General features: G+C 44.6%; 1 protein-coding gene and 1 non-coding gene across 3 annotated transcripts in view; one reads left to right on the top strand and one right to left on the bottom strand.

Moving 5' to 3' along the window:
• PCYT1B (phosphate cytidylyltransferase 1B, choline) overlaps positions 1 to 25,691 on the top strand; it is a 138,329-nt gene that overhangs the window by 70,777 nt on the left and 41,861 nt on the right. For both annotated transcript variants that reach the window (XM_059911421.1, XM_059911422.1), the window contains exons 4-7: positions 4,709 to 4,860; positions 7,878 to 7,956; positions 20,798 to 20,940; positions 23,603 to 23,791. In XM_059911421.1, coding sequence (XP_059767404.1) covers positions 4,709 to 4,860; positions 7,878 to 7,956; positions 20,798 to 20,940; positions 23,603 to 23,791 — 563 coding nt within the window. The remainder of the gene's footprint in view (positions 1 to 4,708; positions 4,861 to 7,877; positions 7,957 to 20,797; positions 20,941 to 23,602; positions 23,792 to 25,691) is intronic.
• Positions 9,768 to 9,840, bottom strand: TRNAG-GCC (transfer RNA glycine (anticodon GCC)). Its single transcript has one exon. It is a non-coding gene; the product is annotated as a tRNA-Gly (tRNA).

Below are 25,691 nucleotides of genomic sequence, written 5' to 3'. Positions count from 1 at the left end.
AATGCCCTTTCTTTCTCCATTTTAATTTAGAAGCTCATGTCGTTTAAAAACAAGACAAGAAATTAAAATTTATGGAATAGATCAGAGATTTTTTTCCTGGAAAATTTTTTTAAGGGTATGAGTCACCACATACTCACTTCTGCCTCACAGGAGGGGAATAAAAAGATAACAACCATAGAAATACTACTCCCACTATAGTAGACATAAATATTACTCTGTAAATGTGGGCTTATGCTCTATTGTGTCTTAATTGAAATTAAATATTCCTCTAAGACTCCATTTTGCCTGACTGGTGGGAGATTCAGTCTCGGTCCTTGTTGGGGTCTCTTCACCTCCCCAGAGTCAAACAAGATTCTAAAATGTTTACAGAAACAGGAGAGGGGCTTGCAGTCTCCAGCCCAGCACTGTTTTTGCACTGCTCTCATCAACTGAGCCCACAGAATTGCTAGGAAGGAGCAAATCCACTGTTTCTGCGGAAGATGAGGCCCCGGTGGTCTGTGCCCAGGTGAACCCCAGTGTCCTCACCCCTCCTGAGGCCCTGCTGGTGGGACTCCCCTGACCTTTGACCTCTTCCTCCTGTGGAGGAATCTTCTGTCTGTCTTCTTCCTTACGGAATTCCCCCAAGTTGGGAAAACAGCAGCCAGAAAGACAGGTTGTCTACCAGCAGCTTGAACTTCACAGCTTCTGCCGGGGAGTATGTACCGAGAAGCCGGGCATGCGCGTGAAGTGGGGACAGGGAAAAGACAGAGCCCAAAATAGAAATGAATAAATATCTCCACAAATGGTCTTAGGTCACGAGTACTATTAATAAGTGGCAAACGTTTCTGAGCATGACTCTCTGCTCACACAGATGAGCAGATTTAATTCTCCAAACTTCGCCATGTGCTAAAGACAGACAACTGAGGCTTAAAGAGTTTGAGTAACTTTCCTGGTAATAAGTAGCAGAGCTGGGATTCGAACCAAGTCTGCTGGGCTCCAAATTCATCCCCTGTGTTATATTTTCTCTCCCGCGGGGTATTAGTAATAATTCATTTTGAGCACAGTGAGCTGCCAGTATAGGTTAGCTGCAGCGGGAGCTCCCAGACAGCTCAGTGAATTCATCCACGGAACACCATTGCTCAGAGTTCTCCATCTGGCTGTCAGGGTGCATTTGCCAAGACTGGGGAACAACAGTGCTGCTTTGGGCGCAATTACTGTTTAGACAATAACTGGTCAGCACGTTCAGCTGCTTCTTGAGGTCACTCCTGGGATATGAAGATAGGATTCCATGTCAGCATAAACAGGTTGGTTGTTTTCTTTGTGCTCTGTCAAGAGGCCATTATCTCCGTCATCTCGAAGTTACACCAAATTGCTCAGGTGCAGGTTCAAAAGGGAGAGAGGATATGGTTCGGCCTAGTTTTCTGTTGTTTAAAATAGAAAATTGATGGATCTCAAATCCATTTTTGCTTAATACAATTCTTGAGGTACTATTTTAATAAAATCCTTTAGTCTTTTAAAAATGTAAAGTCTTTTAAGAACATTTCAAAAGCTGTAGTGTCAATTTTTAAATTGTATAGGTTGGCCCATAAATAATTCTTATTTATGGAATCAAAAACTAATGCATTCAGTGAATCAATACATAACATAGTCATTATGGCCCTACTAACCACCACCCACCCACCAAGCTGGGCGTGATGGGTGATTCAAACACAGGCTGGGCTCTTTACTCAAGATGTTCATAATATGCTTTAGGGGCTTTCAAATGTTGTATGCCTCAGAATCATCCCTGAAGCTTGTCAAAAATAGAGCTGCCTGGACCCCACTCCAGACCTACTGTCTTAGTCCGTTTGGGCTGCTAGAACAAGATACCAGAGACTGGGTAGCTCAAAGCAACAGAAGTCTATTTCTCATCATTCTGGAGGCTGAGAAGTCTAAGATCAAAGTGCTAACATGGTCTTCTGGTGAGGGCCAGCTTACTGATTCATAGCTGGCACCTTCTCACTGTTTTCTTACATGGTGAGAGGGGCTAGGGAGCTCTCTGGGGCCTCCTTTATAAGGCACTAATCCCATTTATGAGGGTTCCACCCTTATGACCTAAGTATCTCCCAAAGGCCCACCTCCTAATGTCATCATCTTTGGGAGTTAAGATTTCAACATATGAATTTTGTGGGGACACATTTAGACCATAGCACCCACTGAATCAAAACCTTGAGTGGAGCCTGGGCATCTTTAACAAGCTCCTAAGGTGATTCTAATACTTACCAAGGTTTTTGAGCCTGCCATGTGGTTGATGGTGTTTTGGTAATGTAAGACACTACAATGTTTTCTGTGTTGTATTGTATTCTACATATTTTTATACATCATCACAGGAAGTATGTATAGGAGATATATAGACATACACGTGTATCGAGAGACACAGTAGTCTCTTATTTGCATGTATGTTGAAATGTACCTGCAGATAAATATATACCTATTATCTTAAATCCTAGTAAACCTTTATTGAGCATCTGTGTGTATCAAGCATTGTTAATTCATTCAACGAGTAGTTGTTAAGAGCCTACTATGGGCCATCAGAAAATAAAACAGACAAAAGTCCCCGTCCTCAGGGAGCCATATTTTAATAGAGAAACACCAACAATAAACGAATAAGACAATTATATGATGGTGAGTGCCATAGCAAGAAGTGAGGAGGGCTGGGGCCTGCCAGTGGTGGGGGCGGATCCCAATTTAGAATAGGGTGGTTGGGGAAGCCTTGAGGGAGGAGAGGGGGTGAGCGCTATGGATATTTGGAGCACAACTGGTCCAGGTTTGGGGAACAGGAAGTGCAAAGCCCTGATCTCAGTAGGAGTATTCCTGGTGGTTTCAGGCAAGGAGGCCAGGGGCTGGGACGCAACAGGAGATGCAGTCAGAGAGGCAAGGAATGGGCTGAGGGAGATGTGGATCTTGTAGGGGCCTGTAGGCTTCTGGAGGAGTTTGGCTTTTACTCTGAGGGAGATGGGAAGGGTTCGGATCCTGGGGATGATGTAATCTGACAGGTTTTAATGGGATCATTCTGGCCAATGAGAACAGGCTGCTGGGGGTTGGGGGGAGGCTGGAATCCAGTGACTAGTTAGGGGGCCACTGCAGTAATCCAGGGTAGAGATGGTGAATGGGCTGGGAAGGGAGCAGTGAAGGTGGTGAGAAGAACGTGGCTTCCGGTGTGCTGTGAAGGAGCCAGCAGTTTTGCTGATGGTTTGGATGCAGAGGGTGTGAGGGCTGCAGTAGGAGGGTTTCTGAGGATGCTGGGTGTAACCGTTGGTTGTACTTACTCTGTGGCCAGGTTTGTTTCTGGATGTGGGTCATGATTTGGTTCCATCAAAATGACTGTTTTTGTTTTTATTTTTTAATAAATTTATTTATTTTATTTATTTATTTTTGGCTGCGTTGGGTCTTCGTTGCTGTGTGCGGGCTTTCTCTAGTTGCGGCGAGCAGGAGCTACTCTTCGTTGCGGTGTGCAGACTTCTCATTGTCGTGGCTTCTCTTGTTGCGGAGCATGGGCTCTAGGGTGCGTGGGTTTCAGTAGTTGCAGCGCGTGGGCTCAGTAGTTGTGGCTCGCGGGCTCTAGAGTGCAGGCTCAGTAGTTGTGGCGCACAGGCTTAGTTGCTCCGCGGCATGTGGGATCTTCCCAGACCAGGGCTCGAACCCGTGTCCCCTGCATTGGCAGGCGGATTCTTAACCACTGTGCCACCAGGGAAGCCCTGTATTTTTGTTTTTAAAACATATCTTGTACACTTAACATTTGTAAGGTTATTGTATGTACATAATACCTTAAAGGAAAAAAAACCTCATCTTCAGGAGTGGTCAGGGTAGTCTGACTGATTGCAGTAAGACCCTGACGGGGATATTGGTAAACAGGGACTGTAGCCACAATGACGTCTCTTCCTGACATGTAGAAAAGCTGCTTTTGCCAACAAAAATATATTCTGGATATGATAATGAATAATATTTATTGCTCACTTTATTTCGAAGCACTTCTATATAAATCCTCAAAAAATCCTTTCTAAGGCTGATAGTGGAGGATAGTTCCATCCCCATTTGAGGATTCAGGAACTCGAGACCTAGAAAAGATGGCATGTGAGAAGGATGAACTCTGCTAGATCAGATCTTCTATTTCGTGACCTTCTCCTCTTGATCGTGTGGCCCAATGTGTAGTGACTGGACCTCAATCCAGGGAACAGAAGTGCGTGTGTGTGTGTGTGCACACGTGCGCACGTGCGTGCATGTGAATCACACTTGGGTTACTAAGTACAATGATGTGTTAAAGGAATTGGAACTGATTGTTCAAACGTAGGCCTCTTGGTCCTTCTCCTTGCTCTGCCTTCTCTGTCTGTTCATTTGGTCATTTTATTTCTGGATAGTAATGTTCACTGAAGGGTGGGATAGGGAAATAAAAAGATGTGAAAGTCACATTAGGTAGCATGGAGAATAATTTTAATAAAAGCCACAGTGGAGAATGCAGTTGTAATTAACACTAAAATGAAATTCTCAATTGCCAGTGGATTTCAGCTTGCTTCACTTCCTGATCCTTTGTTCCCGTAAAAAAAACAAAAAAAAAAAACTGAGTTTGATCATGTCACGCACCTAGCAAGGCTGAGTTCTTTGTCTTGCTGAAGGAGCCATGTCTGTATTGGGATGGCTGTGAGCAGGGCCTGGGCCAGCTAACAGCATTTAATGCGTCTGCCTGTTTCAGTTTGCAGTGATGACCTCACCCACAAATTCAAAGGTTTCACCGTGATGAACGAAGCAGAGAGATACGAAGCGCTGAGACACTGTCGCTATGTGGACGAAGTCATCAGAGATGCTCCGTGGACACTCACGCCAGAGTTTCTGGAAAAACACAAGGTACTTATTCTTCCACGTTCTCTAAGTAGCAGAATTAGGGAATCGTCTGTTTCTACAGCTTATACCCGGAAAGTCCAAAGACTCTTCTAATTTCGGAAAGAGGTAACTTCAGGCACTGTCATGTGATGTCACTTGATGCAGCACCTGTCCTGTGCCCACGCCTGGGGACCAACAGCATCCCACTTCCTCAGTGTGATCTCTGGAGCTAGACCACTCAGGTCCATGTGTGGCTTAACTTCTTAACTGTGGGACCTTGAGCAAGATATTGCACTCACTTACCTAAACCAGAAAATGGGTGCTGTTTTGAGGATCTAATGAGATCATCTAGTAAAACCCTTGGAACACTGGCTGGCTCAAAGCAAGAGCTCCAAAAATGTCATCATCATTATTATTGATGCTTATGGTTCCACAGGCATCATTTTTCATGGAACAAATGACCACACATCTTATCCAGAGGGACAGGGGTCAGCCTTTAAGGAAAGAACTGTGTATCTCTGATTTTGTGACCCTGAGACTCCTACTGATAGAAGATTTTTATTAGTTGAAAACACGAGAAATCCTTTTGATCTGCATCAAATTATGTGCTTTGTATCTCCCTACCAGCCCCACATTAGGAGCTCTTCTTTCCTTTTATAAGCAGTACAAAAAAATAAGATTAAGCTGTTCTAAGAGTTTTCTATTTTTAAATTCACGATGCAGGAGAGAATAGAGAACACTGATAAATGTGCATGGGTAATAGCAGAGGAGACAATTTCCCAGCAAGAATAAAAAGAAAAAGGAAAAACTACAATATGATTTACTTCCAGCAATCACTAACACATTTTTACTAAGCATCTATTGTATCTTCAACTTGTGTGCAGCATTATGGAGATGCTGATGATGGCTGCCATTTATCGAGTACTTTCCATGTACCCAGCCCTGTGCTAAGTGCTTTGCTCTTACATGAATCACATTCAATCTCATGGCTACCCTGAGACGTTGTTGTTGTTGTCATACACTGGAGACGAGGAACAACTAAGTTTGAGTACGAAGAATCGAATTGATGATAATAACATTTATTGAGTACTTGCTGTGTACCAGTTATTATTTTTAGCACTTTTACATAATTATATTATTTAATCCAGTGATTCTCAAGTGGGGGCAAGTTTGCCCCCAAGGGACATTTAACGGGGCCTGGAAACATTTTTGGCCGTCATAACTAAAGGGGTGCTACTGGCATCTGCTGGGTAAAGGACAGGGGTGCTACTAAGCTTCCTACAATGCACAGGACAGACTCTCCCCCTCCAACAAAGAATTTTTTTTATATAAATTTATGTACTTATTTATTTATTTATTGGCTGCGTTGGGTCTTTGTTGCTGCATGCGGGCTTTCTCTAGTTGTGGCGAGTGGGGGCTAGTGTTCGTTGCACTGTGTGGGCTTCTCATTGCGGTGGCTTCTCTTGTTGTGGAGCATGGACTCTAGGCACGTGGGCTTCAGTAGTTGTGGCACATGGACTCAGTAGTTGTGGCTCCCAGGCTCTAGAGCACAGGCTCAGTAGTTGTGGCACACGGGCCTAGTTGCTCCGCGGCATGTGGGATCTTCCCGGACCAGGGCTCGAACCCGTGTCCCCTGCATTGGCAGGTGGATTCTTAACCACTGCACCACCAGGGAAGTCCCTCCAACAAAGAATTATCTAGTTCAAAATGTCACTAGTACCAAGGTTGAGAAATCCTGATTTAATCCTTACCACTAAATTATGAGTTATATAGCTAGCAAGTGGTGGGGCAGGAATCTATACACAGCAAAATTAAACTGTTACTCTACCTCTCAAGGTGGAGTGAAGCCTTGTCAAAGGGCTTTGAAAGTTAGGCAAGAAGTTTTTACTTGATGGAGGAGGAAACAAGGAACTAGTGCAGATCAGCAGGCACAAGGATGACAAGAAGAAAATTCTGTTTAAGGAGGTCCCCCCACCATGTGACAGAGGGATGGCTTGGAGAGGAAAGAGCCTGCAGTGAGGAAGGTCAGGTACAAGTTGGTATTAATAATCCAGGTGATGGGGCCCTGGATTTGGCATAAGCAATGGAGAGGAAGTGATGGGTGTATGCACTCATGTACACACACACCACACACACACACACACACACACACACACCAATGGAACTTGTGACCTATGTGCTATGGAGAGTGAAGAAAGTAGGAAAAAAAAGGCTTATTCCAAGGTGTTTGGAGCCTAAGTAAACTTAGAAAATGGAGGTGCCCTTGGAAGGGGCACCAGTTTTCAGGATGAATTAAAATTCCAGACAGGTTTTTAAAGTGACAGCAAGGGTGGCAAAAGAGAAAAGGGTGACTTTGGGCAAATTTGACAAGTTTTATCATTTCAGCAGCCGTATGACCCAACTGAAGTAGTAATACTTGCCCTACCTGCCTCACAAGGTGGTTGTATGAATCAAATGCGAAGAGAGACGTGAATTCATTTCTACAATATAAACTATGACTTAAGTGGGGGGCTTCCCTGGCGGTCCCGTGGTTAGGACCCTGTGCTTGCACTGCAGGGGGCACGGGTTCCGTCCCTGGTCGGGGAACTAGGATCCTGCATACCGTGTGGCACGGCCAAAAAAATAAATAAATAAAATAAAATATGACTTAAATGTGAGGATGGGCCTATTGCCATCAGTGGGACAGGAAATGAGGATTTTGGCTCCTCATAGCAGAGGTGATTAAAATCTGAAGAATGAGTGAATTGTGTGAAGGAGAGATTTTAGAGGCAGAAGAACAGAAGGCCAAAAACACCTACTGTCAGAGGTAAGAGAAGAAAGAGGGACCAGCAAAAGAGAGAAACCAATCTAGTTCCCATCAGCTCGTGGAAACAGAGACAGTTGGAAATACCTTTCAGTCAAGGATTCAAGTCTACCTTATAAACTGCTTATTTCAACTGCTTAATTACAACTGCTTTGTTTTTAAAAAAAATATGTATTTTCAAATTGCAGACATGCAGCCCCATCCCAGCGGTGATGTCACTCTTCTCTCTCTCCAACAGATTGACTTTGTGGCCCACGATGACATTCCGTACTCCTCTGCTGGCTCTGATGATGTTTACAAGCATATAAAGGAAGCAGGTGAGGGTCGTCCTGTGCTCAGCTGTCCCCTGTGGCATAGTAATCAGGGTTAATAAGAGACGCCTGCCCTGGCCCTGCAGCATACACATACAAGGCCCTGGAGTTTCACATGTCTCCCAAGTAGCCTCTGCAAGCCTCTGTTGACATGCGCTAAGGCTCAGCTGTGGCACAAACACCAGTTAGGTATTTATATAGAAATTAACCTGAGCACCAAAGTACTCGACTTCCGGTTTGAGGCTCGATTTTAGAGTTCATCACAGGACCTAAAATCACAGGACCCTGTTTATTTTTTTTTATTGGAGTATAATTGATTTACAGTGTTGTGTTAGTTTCTGGTGTACAGCAAAGTGATTCAGTTATATATATATATATATATATATATATATATATATATATATATATATACATATATATATATATATATACACACACACACACACACACACATATATTCTTTTTAATATTCTTTCCCATTATAGATTATTACAAGATATTAAATATTGTTCCCTGTGCTATACAGTAGGACCTTGTTGTTTATCTATTTTATATATAGTAGTGTGTATCTGCTAATCCCAAACTCCTAGTTTATCCCCCTCCCCGGACCCTGTTGTTTAAAGGGCAATCATTTTCCTCATTAACAATGAAATTACTTTATGTTCCCAAGAAAGTTCCTTCCAGAAGAATACAGATAACTGGCTACTTAATGATCTGGACTCCTCGTCTCCCAAGTCCAGTCCTGCCATATGTCATCCTGTCACATGATGATAATATCTTCAGGTACCACATGCAGAGGCCAAAAAAAAAAAAAAAGAAAGAAAGAATGGATAAATATTTGTGGTAGTCAAGTAAAAATTAGTGGCAACTGTCATTCCTCGGCCACCTGTTTCCTCCTGAAACAGTTAACTGATGTCATGGAAGGCAGACATGGTGCCTGAGCTTTGGAAGTTGTCCCATTTGTCACTAGGCATTTCTCTTCAGGTCAGAGAGTCTGGTTGGCCCCAGGGAATTATTGGGGGACTGGAAAGAGGGAGGTTTCCTTCCATTGCGGGCTCCCCGGAATTAATTCCTTCATCAAGTACTCTTCCTACTCCTACGCTGCTCTGACTCCAGGGAAATCGCTCCTGGGGCATCATAGAAGATCTGTGGTTTCTAGCCTCAGCGGGATGCTCGGTGCTCCTTGGTAACATTTGCCTCCTCTTTTTCCCCTTCCTGCCCTGATTTACCCATAACTCCTTGCGTCCTTGCATCCTTGCTTCCTCTCCTGCATCCAGAGGAAGAGGGGGGGGTATGTTTTCTGTCCCAGGCTAACCGATCATCTGAACTTACCTTCTCCCTTCCCTGAGCATGTTTTCTTTTATTCTTCCTCCCATTGTGATCCAAGGTTCTCACTCTCCAGTAGTTTCTTATCAGCTTACGTGGAAGTCTACAAAAACAAATAAACCCAAATCTTTCCTTCTGCCCGCCCTCCTGCCTCTACCTTCACTGACATCCTTGCGTGGTCCTCCTCTTAGTGGCAACTGTCATTCCTCAGTCACCTGCACTCTGACTTCTGTCCCATCTTTGCTCAGTTCTCAGATGCCCTTTGGACCACCCAATCCAGCGGCCTTAGCTCAGTCCCCCCTCTGGGCATAACGACACTGCTGACCGTGTTCTTTGCTTAGACGCTCTTGTCTTTGCTTCCATTTCTGGGACACTTCTGGGACCTTCTAATTTCCCATTGGTCTCTCTGACCACTCCTGGGGTTTTGTTTTTTTGTGTGTTTTTCTTTCTTAATATCTTTTGGCCGCACCATGGGGCATGTGAGATCTTAGTTCCCCGACCAGGGATTGAACCTGTGCCCACTGCATTGGCAGTGCAGAGTCTTAACCACTGGGCCACCAGGGAAGTCCCCACTCCTGGGTTTTGTTACTGGGTTTCTCTCCCTGTCTCACCAGCCTCAGCTCTGTGCTCTGCCTTCCACACGCTCTATGCTCCAGGTACACGGAATCTGTCCTGGTTTCCAGACACACCTCCGCTTTATACCTTTGCTCCAGCTGTTCTCTGGGCTTGGAATGCCCTTCCTCTGAGCATCTTGGGCAGGGCCCAGCTGAGGAGCCAACCCGGACATGCACCCTCTCCCTGGGGCATGATTCAGCACAACCCCCGCCCTCTTCAGAGGCAGACACTCTTCGCACATGGACCTCCTTTTCAGCTCCCTTCTCCTGATTGTGTGTGTGGGGGGGTGGGTTTGTGTCCCTAGCTAGAGTGAAGTGCCACAGGCCACGGCCATAACTCATCCATCTTTGCGTCCCCAGCACAGTCCCTGGTACATTTGTGGTGCTCCTCAAGTGCTGGCTGAACAAGAGAGTGCTTTTATTGAGTACGATGGGGAGGCAGCTTAAGATGGAAGCCTTTTGTGTGCAGGGGCTCCTCCCAACACACGGGGAATGGAGCCATTTACCTAGATAATGCAGGCACACACTTCTGTCTTGTGGAATGGTTCATATTATTTAGATGTAAGGGTGATATTTTGGCCTGAGTGATATGGACCTTTCATCCAATGTGTTGGCTTTTCACTGGCATCTTGGCCTCTGAATCCCTCGCACACCTCTTTATTGAAGGAGATGCTGACGACAAGTGCTGAGTTACTCCAAACCATCTTAGCCTCACAGCCCAACAAAATCTCCGTGAAAGATGGAAGGGCTCACTCTTTGACTTGTTTCAAAAATGACTGTGATCTGAAAGATCTTTGAAATTGTATCTATGAATTTGCATCTTTCTTGCTCTACTTTATAACAGGCAAAAACTCACAAATTATAGGTGCTCTTTGGGGCAAATGTATAATGGAAAAGTAGTCTCGGCTATACCCAATACTCATCATTTTCCTGAGCTGAGGTTTTCTGTCAATGTCACAGGGTTTCAAATAATCACCAGGAATCAAAATAGTCATTGCTGGGATTTTAAAATTAGAGAAATACAAATCAAAACTACAATGAGATATCATCTCACACCGGTCAGAATGGCCATCATCAAAAAATCTAGAAACAATAAATGCTGGAGAGGGTGTGGAGAAAAGGGAACCCTCTTGCACTGTTGGTGGGAATGTAAATTGATACAGCCACTATGGAGAACAATATGGAGGTTCCTTAAAAAACTAAAAATAGAACTACCATACGACCCAGCAATCCCACTACTGGGCATATACCCTGAGAAAACCGTAATTCAAAAAGAGTCACGTACCAAAATGTTCATTGCAGCTCTATTTACAATAGCCAGGACATGGAAGCAACCTAAGTGTCCATCATCGGATGAATGGATAAAGAAGATGTGGCACATATATACAATGGAATATTACTCAGCCATAAAAAGAAACGAAATGGAGTTATTTGTAGTGAGGTGGATGGAGTTAGAGTCTGTCTTACAGAGTGAAGTCAGAAAGAAAAAAACAAATACAGTGTGCTAACACATATATATGGAATCTAAGGGAAAATAAAGGTCATGAAGAACCTAGTGGCAAGACGGGAATAAAGACACAGACCTACTAGAGAACGGACTTGAGGATATGGGGAGGGGGAAGGGTAAGATGTGACAAAGTGAGAGAGTGTCATGGACATATATACACTACCAAATGTAAAATAGATAGCTAGTGGGAAGCAACCACATAGCACAGGGAGATCAGCTCGGTGCTTTGTGACCACCTAGAGGGGTGGGATAGGGAGGGTGGGAGGGAGCGAGATACAAGAGGGAAGAGATATGGGAACATATGTATATGTATAACTGATTCACTTTGTTATAAAGCAGAAACTAACACACCATTGTAAAGCAATTATACTCCAATAAAGATGTTAAAAAAAATAAAATAAAATAAAATACCCAGCCTCCCCAGATTATATCCATTTGGATTACTTAAAAAGACAGCTGGGGTAAAGGTAATTACTTCTATCCTCTTACAGGATCAGATATGGTTTTTCTGACTCTATAAGTGGAGCTGTCCAAGGTTGAGGAGGCAGTACGGTAACCTGAATTCCTTAGTTTCTCCATCCATCTTCCTTCATCAGACCACCTTCCATAAACTTCCCATAAGCCTGTTGCTGCCTGAGAATCTTGGAGCGAGGAAGAGTTTGAGGAAGGGATGGGCTGGAATTGGTATTTTAGCTAAAGGTAGATGCAGAAGTAGATTTTTAATGGCTTAGTTTATTTTCTGCTATTTTATTTTCTACCATACATCTCATCTATAGGTACTGTAGGTGCATCCATGCATACTTTCCTACATACATTAAGCCATTAGCTGGCATGGTACAGATACTGTAGTTAAGTGAGCTACCATATGCTTTACTTAGGGATTTCAAGAAGTCGAATACACGCCACTTTATATTTGAGCTGCCCCCATTGCGGGCACTTGCATCAGAGCCATCTTGCCCCTTCCTGGAGGCCACTGGGACTCCACCCATGTTGGTCCCACCATCCTTCACCCTCAGCCTGCTGCCGCTACAGCCTTTTCCTGGTATCCAGGGACCTTCAGTGTCTGAAGGTAGAACGGGCTCCTAAGGGTCACTCACCCACTCTTCTACCTCCTCTTTGGCATCACTGCCAGATCCAGGGAGAACTGACGCTTGCACGTCTCCCATGAGGGGGAGCTTCCTCTCTCCCAAGGCAGCCCATTCTGTCTTTGGATGGTTTTGACTCTCGTTGGTTAACACACGAACCGCTGAGTGCATCCCCAAGCCTGAAATTGTTGGTGGGAAAATGGGATACAAAGATGAATAAGACAGCCCTCACCCTTGACAGAGAGCAGAGCCAGATATAAATAATTACACCAAAATATTAGAAGCCTGCTATATATAGCAGGCATGGGAGGTGTGTCCAAAGGTGGGAGTATATGAGGAAGTGCAGCGTATTGGGGGAAAATCAACAATGTTCATGTGGTAAAGGGTGCGTGGAGGTGGCAGCAGAGAGAAAAACTGGCAGGACGGGTGGTTTAGGCTTCATTCTGTGCGTCACAGGGAGCCAGATGCCACTCGGAGGCGGGGGAGTGCCAGGAACAGCTCTCTTGCGGGGGAAGGACAACTGGGTAAGGGGCAAGAGGAATTTCTGTAACCAGACTTAGGAGCTCCCGTTTCCACAGATGACAGAAAAAAAAAATAAAATAAACCCACTCTTGACACTTGAAGTAATTCAGACTCTTCAAGGTTTGCACTTAGACCATGTGGACTCAACTTGTGGCCTTTTTCTCCTGGCATGATCTGAGTACTGGCTTGGATGGGGTGCGGATCTGGCCCTGCTGACCTGTTGTTGTGGGGTATCAAGACCTGCTCAGCCATCATCCCCGGCTACCAGATCCCCATGGCCGCCGCCTCCATCTGTTCCCCAGCCACGTCCCTCTTTGGCCTGTCCCTGCCACAGCCTCTGCCTCACTACCCGCCTCCCCGCAGTACAGGTGTGCCGCCCAGCAGTCATGCTGATCTCAAGTCCCAGCTACCGTCAGTGCTCCCTGAGAGGGTCCCCAGGAACGTCTAACATGTCCTCCACCATTACTGGAGGGCGGTGGGAGGGAGCCACATGAGGCCCTGTGTGACCTGCTCGCCTTGAGGAATGCTCCACCGAGGCCTCCGCATGTTGGCACGGGGCCTCTGTGGGACCATTTCCTCCCACAGTTCCTCGAGGTAAACAGGGTGCCAGCCCCTCTGCTCTGGGCTTGCTCAGGGGGTCTCTTCCTTGCCTCTGCCCCCTGGGGTTTGAACCTGAGTCAGGGCAAGACAGAGGACCTGCTTCTATTCTCTTGCTTCTGATCGCTCCCTGGGCTTTTCCCTCAACGTCAGGAAGGGCTTTCTTATCCCCGGAGGGCAGGAAACTGCCCCTGTGTTAATTTCATGTCTTTCCCCACTCCAGGGCTTACAGTTAAACATTCTATACCCTGAACCACTCAGCCTCTGGTTCTTGATCATCAAAGGGACACTCCTGGGATGTAGAAAACCCTTTCTGCAGTCCTCAAAGCCTGGCTCTTTCAAGTGAAAGCCTTACCTTTCATAACTATTCTTTTGGAAATGAGCCTTCAGAAGAGCTTGTTTCAGAAGTCAAAAGCTGAACACAGTCTCCTGTATTCTCAGCTACATCAGCTTTCCCCTGAGGTGATGGAGGTCTCAGCATCAGTGGGAAGAGGGCTTCAGGACAGACATCATCCCCAGAAATGAAAATGACATTGGATAATATATCAGAAATTTATTCTGCTATGTATAATGTACTCAGTCTCCCTAATGGAGTTTTTTGTTGGTTCACATCCTTTTGGGGCCAGCTGGGGGAACTCCTTGCTACCCTGAGCTGGTCAGGTCTGTACTGTTCTCTTAGAAAGGGCTCCCTTGGTGGTCAGGAGCATTGGGTAAGAACGGGAGGCCTGACATTCTCAGATACCAGTCTTGTTTGTAAGGAGTTCCAAGAAAGGAAACCCCATACGCTTTAGACTTGGAAGGCTGCTAGGAAACATGGCGAGGTGGGGTTTGGTGGGTTGGAGAGGAGGGAGGAGGGGGAGAAACTGCCTGATGTGTCAGTAATACAGTGATGGGTTATGGCATGGGGCGAGTATTACCTTTTTAAGTCTTTGTAAGATCTGAGCTGTGAGCAAGCTGCTCCTTTCCTAAAGTTGTCGTGAAGGGCCTGGTATACACAAGTGCTTGTCAAGTGTCACTGTGCCTACAGATCCCTGCAGGATCTTGTTCAAATGCAGATTTGGGTTCAGTAGGTCTGGTGGGACCTAAGATGCCCATTTCTAATGAGCTCCCAGGTTGTTAGCTACTGCAGGTTCATAAAGCTCACTTAGAGTAGCATGAATCCAGACCAGGGATTCTGGTTCACCCAGAATTACCCCAGGGGTTACCCCCAGGTTTAATTGAGTCAGCATGTCCTGGGGTGACAGTTCTTCGACTGCCTTGTAGAGCAGCAACAAGCATTTACTGGTGGTTTTATTTCTGGGTGAATAGCCTCTAGTGAGCTAAGAGAAAGTTACTTTCCTGATTTTAGGAATCAGGAAAACCTCAAGTTCTAGTTGTTGGGTGTAGAAACAGGTCCAATATTTTTCTGACTCTAAGCAATTGATCATCCGATTGTCGCATAACAAATTATTGCTGCAGTTAGTGACTTAAAAGAGCCACTTCAGGGACTTCCCTGGCGGTCCAGTGGTTAAGACTCCGCGCTCCCAATGCCGGGGGCGCGGGTTCCATCCCTGGTCGGGGCACTAAGATCCTGCCTGCTGCACGGCATGGCCAAAACAAAGAGCCACTTAATTTTGCTCATGATTTTGTGGAACAGGATTCCAGTAAGGGCTTGACTGGGTGGTTCTTGCTCAGGGTCTCTCAAACGGTTGTAGTCAGACACTGGCCCAGTTGGGCTGGAGGTCCCTGATGGCTCACTTAAGTGGCTGGCAGTGGGTGCTGGCTGTTGACAGGGAGCTCAGCTGGGGTTGACACTGGTTCTGGCCTTGGAAGCCACCCAGCATCACTTATGCCACATTCTATTTGTTATAAGCACGTCACGAAGGCCAGCTCAGATTCCAAGGGACAGGAATCGTGCCCATCTTTAATCCACCACAATTCCCACTTCCAAATTGAATAGCCAGGTGGCATTTTACTTGCTCTGGGAGCACAGGCATAAGACTTACGTGTGACTTTTCATAGGCACAAGGACCCTTTCTTGTGGTCCACTGATCTACTCTGCTGATTCCTCACCAAGGGAGAGCCATGGTAGAAATCTGTTTGGGGCCCAGGTAGCGAAGGCCAGAGCGTTCGTCGTGGGAGAAAGATGCTCAGAAATGGCGTCAGCATCCACATTTGGCTTTTATCCTCTAATCGAGGTTCATTCTGAAAGTCAAAAATCACTTTATATGAAGCCAGAGATATCGAGGGCATGAATTAAACTTTACAGCCCTCTGCTCTGCTTGTCAGAACATGTCAAAATTCTCCAGCAAAGCTGGATGAAAAGATGGAGCTTAAATGAAGTAGACTGTAAGGTCCACATTACTCATCGTCATTCTAATATTGCCTACTACTGTTGAAAGTTTCCTTCATTAACATGTGCTTTGCTGCTTCTTAAAATAGCTCCATAACCAAATGCCGCAGTTCTGAAAAGCATGATGAAAAAGGTTCTTTGATCACGCTCGTTACTGAATATTTTTAGCAGAGCAATAATTAGGATTTGGAGGAAGCTGGGTGCCTCATTATGTCAGCAGAGGGCTTGGCTTCTTTCAGAGACCTACCTCCCAACCAGCCAAAGCAAATCTCTCCCCAGCCCCAACTTTCAGTTACTCTGCCGCAGACACTTCACCCTGTGGCTTCAAAGAAACGGTGAGCTCACGTCACCAGTGTCTGAGTGACTTGCTAAAATCAGTTAGTGGCGAGAGAGTCTCCTTAACATTTCAGCCGGCTGTGGTTGTGAGTGAAATGCCTGCCTACTGAAAGACGGGCCATACTCCTCCCCAGGAAGCTCCCGGCTGCTCTCGCCAAGGTGAGGAAGTTGTCTCAGGCCCCCTGGCTTGGGACCCCTCAGGGTTCTTTGCCCACTAGAGCCCCGTGCACAGTTGGGTGCTATTTATATCCATGCCTTTATATGTCGGCACCCTCTGCCTTCTACTTAGTTTTCTATTTGAGTCCGCTTTCTTAGAAGGTGCTAAAAGAAGTTTCTGGCCTCGGGGCCAACCCCAACTCTGCCCTCTGAGCCACAGTATATTAGAAACTGGATGCTTTGTCTGTGACAGCAGGGCCACGCTGCTGCCGATACTGTCAATGTGCAGATGGCGGCGAAGGAAAGCTCCAAAGGGACGCCCTGGTGGGGGCTGGAAGGCTGACAAATTCACCACTGTCCACAGCATCCGAGAGAACTGGATTTGGAAAGGCACTCAGACATCAGTGTGCATCTAGTCACTCATTCAACAAATATTCCTGGTGCCTGCTTGTCACCCAGTGCTGAGGATACAGACGAGAATAAGGCAGGAGCGCTTCCTTCCCTCAGGCAGCTGATAGTCAGGTGGGAAAGGCGGTTATGGAACAAGTTGTCTGGGAATATTTGAAGGAAGAGAGCAGTGGACCATGGGAGAGAATAATAAGCAGGAAGACCCAGTCTGGGCTTTGAGAGATTTTCTTGAGGGAGTGATGCTAAAGGTGAACCCCAGTGGACGGCCGAGAGTTAACCAGGTGGAGAGTATGTGGCAGAGTGAGGGGAGGGGGCAGCCCTTGGAGGACACTGAAGTCCAGGGCCGCTGGGCCAAGGCAGGGCCAGCCTGTTGCTCAGCTCCACAGAAAACAATGAGAAGGGCGCCCGCTGCATCTGCGTGGCACAGGGGCCTTGGCTTAGGGAGGGAAGGCGGAACGCGGGTCTGAGATGAGACTGGAGAGAAGCACAGGGAAGAGAGAAGGCAAACTGCCTCAGAGTCAAGTTAAGGATTTGAATCCAAATACAAAGGACAGTAGAAAGCCAACGAAGGATGCTGAGCAGGTATCTGACTTCTATTTTGAAAGACTGCTCTGCGGCTCTTGCTACGTGGAGAGTAGATTGAGGGGACAGAAAAGCGACATCCCTGGAGACTGGTTTGGAGGCTCTTGCTGTAATCTTTGAACAAGATGGGGTTAGATTGGTTTAGATGGAGGATGGAGAAAAGTGGGTGAACCAGGGAGACATTTAGGAAGTAGATTGGTGAGTAGAAGGAAACTGGAGTAAGGAGTGAGGGAGAGGGAGGCGGCAGATGAGGCCAAGGTCATCTTGTGCAGCCACCTCATTTCTCAGCTTTGGAGGCTGAGGTTAAGTAACTTGCCTTCTGAGGCTTGAGTGACTTGCCCAAGTGTACAAACGGAGGACCCAGCACCCTTGTTCCTAGGCTCTGTCCATCATGCTGTCTCATGCCTGATATCTCTGACTGAGTGACCATTATCATATTAGATAGAAAGATCTCAATTGCCAACACGTCATTTCAGTTGACAACAGAAGTGCAAGCATAAACCAGATTCTTTTCAAAATTTTAATTTTACATTGGGGTATAGTTGATTAACAATATTGTGTTAGTTTCAGGTGTACAGCAGGGTGATTCAGTTATACATATACATGTATCTATTCTTTTTCAAGTTCTTTTCCCATTTAGGTTATTACAGAATATTGAGTAGAGTTCCCTGTGCTGTACAGTAGGTCCTAGCTGATTATGTATTTTAAATATAGCAGTGTGTATATGTCAATCCCAGTCTCCCAATCTATCCCTTCCCCCTGGTAACCATAAGTTCATTCTCTAAGGCTGTGAGTCTGTTTCTGTTTTGTAAATAAGTTCATTTGTATCATTTTTTTAGATTCCACATATAAGCGATATGATATTTGTCTTTGTCTTACTTCACCTAGTATGATAATCTCCAGGTCCCTCCATGTTGCTGCAAATGGCATTATTTCATTCTTTTTGATGGCTGAGTAATATTCCATCGTATATATGTACCACATCTTCTTTATCCATTCCTCTGTCGATGGACATATGGGTTGCTTCCATGTCTTGGTTCTTGTAAACAGTGCTGCAGTGAACATTGGGGTGCATGTATCCTTTTGAACCATGGTTTTCTCCAGATATATGCCTAGGAGTGGGATTGCTGGATCATATGGGAACTGTATTTTTAGTTTTTTAAGGAACCTCCATACTCTTCTCCATAGTGGCTATACGAATTTATATTGCCACCAACAGTGCAAGAGGGTTCCCTTTTCTCCACACCCTCTCCAGCATTTACTGTTTGTAGACCTTTTTTTTGTTTTTAACAGGAGCGTGTTTTATTTATTTATTTACTTTTGGCCACACTGCACGGCTTGCAGGAGCTCAGTTCCCTGACCAGGGATTAAACCTGGGCCATGGCAGTGAAAGCCCAGAATCCTAACCACCTGGCCACCAGGGAACTCCCTGTTGGTAGACTTTTTGATGATGGCCATTCTGACTGGTGTGAGGTAATATCTCATTGTAGTTCTGATTTGCATTTCTCTAATAATTAGCGATGTTGAGCGTCTTTTTCATATGCCTCTTGGCCATCTGTATATCTTCTTTGGAGAAATGTCTATTTATGTCTTCTGCCCATTTTCTGATTGAGTTGTTTGTTTTTTTGATACTGAGCCACATGAGCTGTTTGTAAATTTTGGAGACTAATCCCTTGTCAGTCACATCGTTAGCAAATATTTTCTCCTATTCTGTGGGTTGTCTTTTCGTTTTGTTTATGGTTTCCTTTGCTGTGCAAAAGCTTTTGAGTTTCATTAGGTCCCATTTATTTGTGTTTCATTTCCGTTACTCTAGGAGATCAAAAAAGATATTGCTGCGATTTACGTCAAAGAGTGTTCTGCCTCTCTTTTCCTCTAAGAGTTTTATAGTATCCAGTCTTACATTTAGGTCTTTAATCCATTTTGAGTTTATTTTTGTGTATGGTGTTAAAGGATGTTCTGATTTCATTTTTCTACATGTAGTTGTCCAATTTCCCTAGCACCATTTATTGAAGAGACTGTCTTTCCTCCATTGTATAGTCTTGCCTCCTTTGTCATAGATCAGTTGACCATAGGTGCGTGGGTTTACTTCTGGGCTTTCTATCCTGTTCCATTGATCTATATTTCTGTTTTTGTGCCAATACCATACTATTTTGATGACTGTAGCTGTGTAGTATAGTCTGAAGTCAGGGAGCCTGATTCCTCCAGCTCCATTTTTCTTTCTCAAGATTGCTTTGGCTATGCAAGGTCTTTTGTGTCTCCATACAAATTAAAATTTTTTTTTTGTTCTAGTTCTGTGAAAAATGCCATTGGTAATTTGATAGGCGTTGCATTGAATCTGTAGATTGCCTGGGGTAGTGTAGTCATTTTAACAATTTGATTCTTCCAATCCAAGAACATGGTATATCTTTGCATCTATTTGTGTCATCTTTGATATCACCAGATTCTTGTCTTTGATAACATTTGTGACTTCTTTATGGCCCTGTATTGGTACACCCAAATATATCTTTGAGGACTTTTAGGAAGTTCTATGAGGAATTGGCATCCTCTGTGCTTGTTTGTTTTTACTCAGTCCCACAGAGTCTAGATGAAAGGGCCTTTGAGTGGTGAAACCACCATTCGGAGTAGATTGTTCTTAGAGGGATAAAATCATCTAGCATCCCCTGGGCATGTCTTTCAATCAGAGACAACAAAAATAGTCCACCCTTTTTCTTATCCTTCGCTGTAATGTGACGCAGAACTCCCAGGGGAAGAAGGGGAGTTGCTGTGATCTAATTCGTTGACTCGGTTGTTATTCTCCATTCACTTATTCATTTAATTTGCATTTATTGAGCACTTTCCATGTGCTAGACACCAGGGCACTGAGCTGGGTGCTGGGAATGCAAAGATGATCAAGGCACAACCTGTGCTTTCAGAATGTTCCGTTTCTACAAGGAGACGGATATCTAAAATACTTTTGTTAATGGAAATCAAGTTTATATTCTAAGTGCTGTGGTTTCTGCCTGGTGATGTCAGGAAAGACTTTGCAGAGGCATAGCCTTGAACCCAGACCCTGTAGGATAAGGAGCAACTCTGCAGATGCTGTGGGCAGGGAAGGGGGATCTGGGGCAGAAAAGAAGGGCTTGGCATGAGCAAATGTCGGGAGACGGGTGAGCGCCTGGTGCATCCAGGGAATAGGTCTAGGATGACGAACACACAGTGTTTATGGCAGGGAGGGAGTGTCCGGAACTGAGCCTGGCAGAGTCAGCTGGGGCCAGATGTGAAAGCCTCACTGACACACCTAAGAGCTGCCACTTTGTCCTGGAAAGGAGGGCCATTCAAGAAAAGGGGTCACCCGGGGCCACCTTAGTTGTTTTTCTTTATTCTGTCTTTCTTATTCGAACAGGAATGTTTGTTCCAACGCAGAGAACGGAAGGCATCTCAACATCAGACATCATCACCAGGATTGTCCGTGACTATGATGTTTATGCCCGACGCAATCTCCAGAGAGGGTACACAGCCAAGGAACTGAATGTCAGCTTTATAAATGTAAGTGTGCCACCCCGTACCCTCTGAGGACCAGCACATCACACTACTGCTGCCACTGTCTATTAATCACTTACTATACGCCACGTGGTATTCTTGATGTTTGACATTTGTCTCATCCAATCCATATAACAGCCCAGTGATGTATTATTATCCCCGTTTTATAGATGGAGAAACCAGTGTCCAAAGGGGTAACATAAGTTGACGAAGGCACACAGGTAGTGAGTGAGCTTCACATTTTCTAAAGGAGCTGCCTCGCCTCCCTCTCCTCACCCCAACCTCCCCCTTTAGAGTTCTCAGACTTGGGTGAAGGATTTCTGGGAGATCTGCCCTCACAAAAGGCAAGAGTTGTCTTCTGCTCAAAGGGAAGGAAGGAGGGCAGAGGCAGTGAAAAGCTAAACCCAGAGAAAATGCTTTCTTGTTTTAACATTTTACAACTTTCATTTTATTAAGGCCTTACAGATGCTCATTAGAAACCTTAACAGCCGCTTTTTTTTTATATTGTCCAGAGAAATTACAGCTGCTTAAATAAAGCCCAAAGTCTCTGGCTTCCTTTTGTATTTCTGCTGTATTGTTCCCACAGAGCTGCTGTTAGTTTAATAATAGAGCAACTGTTAAAACAATGTTTAAAACAAGCAAAACAAGCTGTTAAAAAGCAAAGAGGGCAGCACAGTTGCTGGAGGTGATGCTCGCGAGTCTGGATGACTGTATTGGCCTGGACTCCGAGGCGCGCATGGAGTTGAGTAAAATAAGAACTCTCCGTACGTACAGAATTTCCACCCGCCGAAACAGATACTGTCCAAGAGCGATTTTTCTACAAAACTAGATGCTTATAAGTATGTGCAGCCACAGTTATCCAGCAGCTTACACAAATCGATCATCCGTGCCTCCGAACGAGGAAGGGTTCAGGAAGCACAAGTCAGTCATTATTAGTTGTCCTCGCGAGGCAGGGAGCGTTGGGAGTCCAGGCTCTGTGGCTTCGTACAAACTGGGCAACAAAATGGAAAATGTCGGGTTCAAGTGGCACCAGAACAAGTGGCTGAAAAGAATTCCGGCAAAGTGGTTATTTGGTATCTTATAGAGCATAAAGCCCTGGTTATTTCAATAAATTAAACTGTCTGTTCTTTTAAATTGAATTCAGTAACCCATCCAAGCATGTCGAGCCATTTCCAAAAGTTATTGCTCACGCTCTTTCAACGGCCTGTGGATAAGCCACTTAGCTCAAGGAACCGTGTAGTCAGTGTGGATGAGCCCGTTGCTTTTCTGTGACAACAAACCTGGCTGCGGCTCAGAAAATCAAACGTATTGGATGGGTGTGTAGATGAATCACAGAACCTCAGAGGTGGCAGGAACCCGTCGCCCAGTCCAAGTCCCTGAATTTAGAAATGAGGAAAGCTGAGCTCAGAGAGGGATGTGGCTACAGTCCTTCAAGCAAAGTAGAGGTGGAGGCAGCAGCGGCCTCCCAGCCTTTTGGCTCGTGGTCCAGTGTTCATTCTAGTATTCCGTGCTGCTCCTGAGAGCTGCATATAGTTAGTAACCACGTATTATGTATAGCTGGCTGGCAGCACAGATAGCTCGCACCCCACCCTGAGGCTGCAGTAAGGTTTGTGAAGTCTAGATCAGGGAATCCTGACCCAGTTTTGTAATACTGTACCTGGCTCAAAAAATTCTGAAATATGAAATGGACTTCAGTTCCATATAGTGAAGAAAAGTGATAAACCTTATTACCTCTCCAGGAGAAAATGTATTATGATTGCATGGAGGAAAAGAGCCTTTGTTTCATCTTACTTTTATGGTTTTGATTCCATTCTCACCAGGTAACATGACTAAATGCCTCTGCGGCGTAATAGTAATCAAACAGCCAACACACACTGAAGCTTCTACTAAATGCCAGGCTTTGTGCCAAGCACTTTACATGCATTATCTTATCTAATTGTTACAGCACCCCTATAGGGTAGGGACGATAATTATCCCTATTTTACAGATGAGAAAACTGAGGTTTAGAGATGACACGTGACTTGCCCAACATATGTGCCTTCCAGGCACATAGGTATAGCAATGCTGCATAAAGGCTATGAACAAAATCCCAGTCCAGAGAAGCTATCAGAACAAAATCTTTCTTCGTTACCAAGGAAACTGATGCAGTTCCATTAGCTTAATGGCAAATATCATGACAGTGACAATTTTAGTATAACACATGGGTTCTAAGGCCCAGCCAATATTTCAACCAATATTGGTTTTAACAATGTCCCAGTAAAATAGGGAGCTCAGGTAGCTTCTGAGTGGCCATTCTATGTACAATTCATATTTTTGTCTAAGTCTCAGGAGAATTGAGGGGCTGTATTCACCCAGTATCTCTCCATAATAAAGAACAAATGTATACTTTTGGTTCTTCTCTTATAGAAGTGAATTCAACTCCAATATTTACAAGAAAGAGAACATTAAAACCACTTGTACTTCACTGTACACATTCAAGTAGACTAATGAGAAGTGACTTTTCTTACAAGAGAGGGCCTTCCTGTCAATCCAGCCCTTGGGAAATAGCATCCTGACTCTTCAGGTTAAGAACACACATGAGTTGAAATAAAATATGACCACTCTGTGAATGATTTCTCCCATGCCCTCTTGGATAAATCCGTTTCTTTCTCCTTTAATTTTGGACCAGGAGAAGAAGTACCGCTTCCAAAACCAGGTAGACAAGATGAAGGAAAAGGTCAAAAACGTGGAGGAAAAATCAAAGGAATTTGTTAACAGAGTGGAAGAAAAGAGTCATGATCTAATTCAAAAGTGGGAAGAGAAATCGAGGGAATTCATTGGCAACTTCCTAGAACTGTTTGGGCCTGATGGAGCATGGGTATGTAATTATTTCACTTGGCCCTGCAATAATGGGTGTTTTCAGTTTATCCTCCTTTCCAAGGAACTACTCAAGGGTTCCCTTATCTCAGTCCAATATGTGACCTCCACTTTGGGCATCAGCCCAAATGACTTCAAGTCTATGTCACTTCCTTATTTAGTTTCTGCTTTTCCTCTCACTATGGCACCCAGTAGTGCCCAAAGCCAGCTCTGGTCTCTATTTCTTATCCAGAGTTTGAAGCCATTTGGTAGTCATTGAATGTCTGTTACCGCAGAGGTTGGTTCCGTAGCTCATCCCAGTCTCCCAGTTGGATGATGCACAGCTTGGGGGTAAGGGTGAAGTGGGTCAGTGGTATCATGGAACTTGTAAGACGAGGCTCATGCCTCTTGGATCAACCAGAGGAGGAGGATGCAAAAGAAATGTAGCTGCCTTGATCGCCTTTGGTTGTCAGGAACTCCTCTTTCATTGGTTGGAATAGAGAGAAAGAAGAGGTAGGACTCTCTCTGTACTTATCATGCCCTGATTTGACCCCTTTTTTTTTTTTTAAACATCTTTATTGAAGTATAATTGCTTCACAATGGTGTGTTAGTTTCTGCTTTATAACAAAGTGAATCAGCTACACATATACACACATTCCCATATCTCCTCCCTCCCGCATCTCCCTCCCTCCCACCCTCCCCATCCCACCCCCCCAGGCGGTCACAAAGCACCGAGCTGATCTCCCTGTGCTATGTGGCTGCTTCCCACTAGCTATCTATTTTACATTTGGTAGTGTATATATGTCCATGACACTCTCTCACCCTGTCACATCTCACCCCTCCCCCTCCCCATATCCTCAAGTCCATTCTTTAGTAGGTCTGTGTCTTTATTCCCATCTTGCCACTAGGTTCTTCATGAACTTTTCTTTTTTCTCCTTAGATTCCATATATATGTGTTAGCATACTGTATTTGTTTTTCTCTTTCTGACTTACTTCACTCCGTATGACAGACTCTAACTCCATCCACCTCATTACAAATACCTCCATTTCATTTCTTTTTATGGCTGAGTAATATTCCATTGTATATATGTGCCACATCTTCTTTATCCATTTATCTGATGATGGACACTTAGGTTGCTTCCATGTCCTGGCTATTGTAAATAGAGCTGCAATGAACATTTTGGTACATGACTTGACCCCTTTTTTTCCCCATGGTATGTATGTGCTGGGATAGGCATAAAGGTCTTGGGGGACTGAGGCCATGATCTGAATCTTAAAACTAAGACAGAAAATGTAGACAGGGTCTCTTGCCTAAATTCTATATAGAATTCTGAGTGAAAATTATGGAAAGGGAAAAGAAAATTCTGGAAACCACCTTCTATTCCATTGGTATTTCTATTGTGCATGCACTTCCAGAGTAAATAACCAGTATTATCAGCAGAGTTAATGAGGGTTCTATGAAAAAGATAGTTTTTTAAAACTGAAGTATAGTTGATTTACAATGCCATGTTAATTACTGCTGTACCGCAAAGTGATTCAGTTGTACATATATATATTTATTTTTAATACTCTTTTCCATTATGGTTTGTCATAGGATACTGAATATAGTTCTCTGTGCTATACAGTAGGATCTTGTTTATCCATTCTATATAGAAAAGCCTACATCTGCTAACCCCCAACCTCCCACTCCACCCCTCCCCCAACCCCCTCCCCCTTGGTAACCACCAGTCTGTTCTCTGTGTCTGTAATTCTGTTTCTGTTTCACAGATAGGTTCATTTGTGTCATATTTTAGATTCCACATATAAGTGATATCATATGGTATTTGTCTCTCTCTTTCTTACTTCACTTAGTATGAAAATCTCTAGTTGTATCCATGTTGCTGCAAATGGCATTATTTTGTTCTTTTTGTGGCTGCGTAGTA

This window comes from Balaenoptera ricei, chromosome X, assembly GCF_028023285.1.
Source record: "Balaenoptera ricei isolate mBalRic1 chromosome X, mBalRic1.hap2, whole genome shotgun sequence".
NCBI lineage: Eukaryota > Metazoa > Chordata > Mammalia > Artiodactyla > Balaenopteridae > Balaenoptera > Balaenoptera ricei.
Note: the sequence above shows the minus strand (reverse complement) of the source record. Positions and strands in the feature narration are given on the sequence as shown.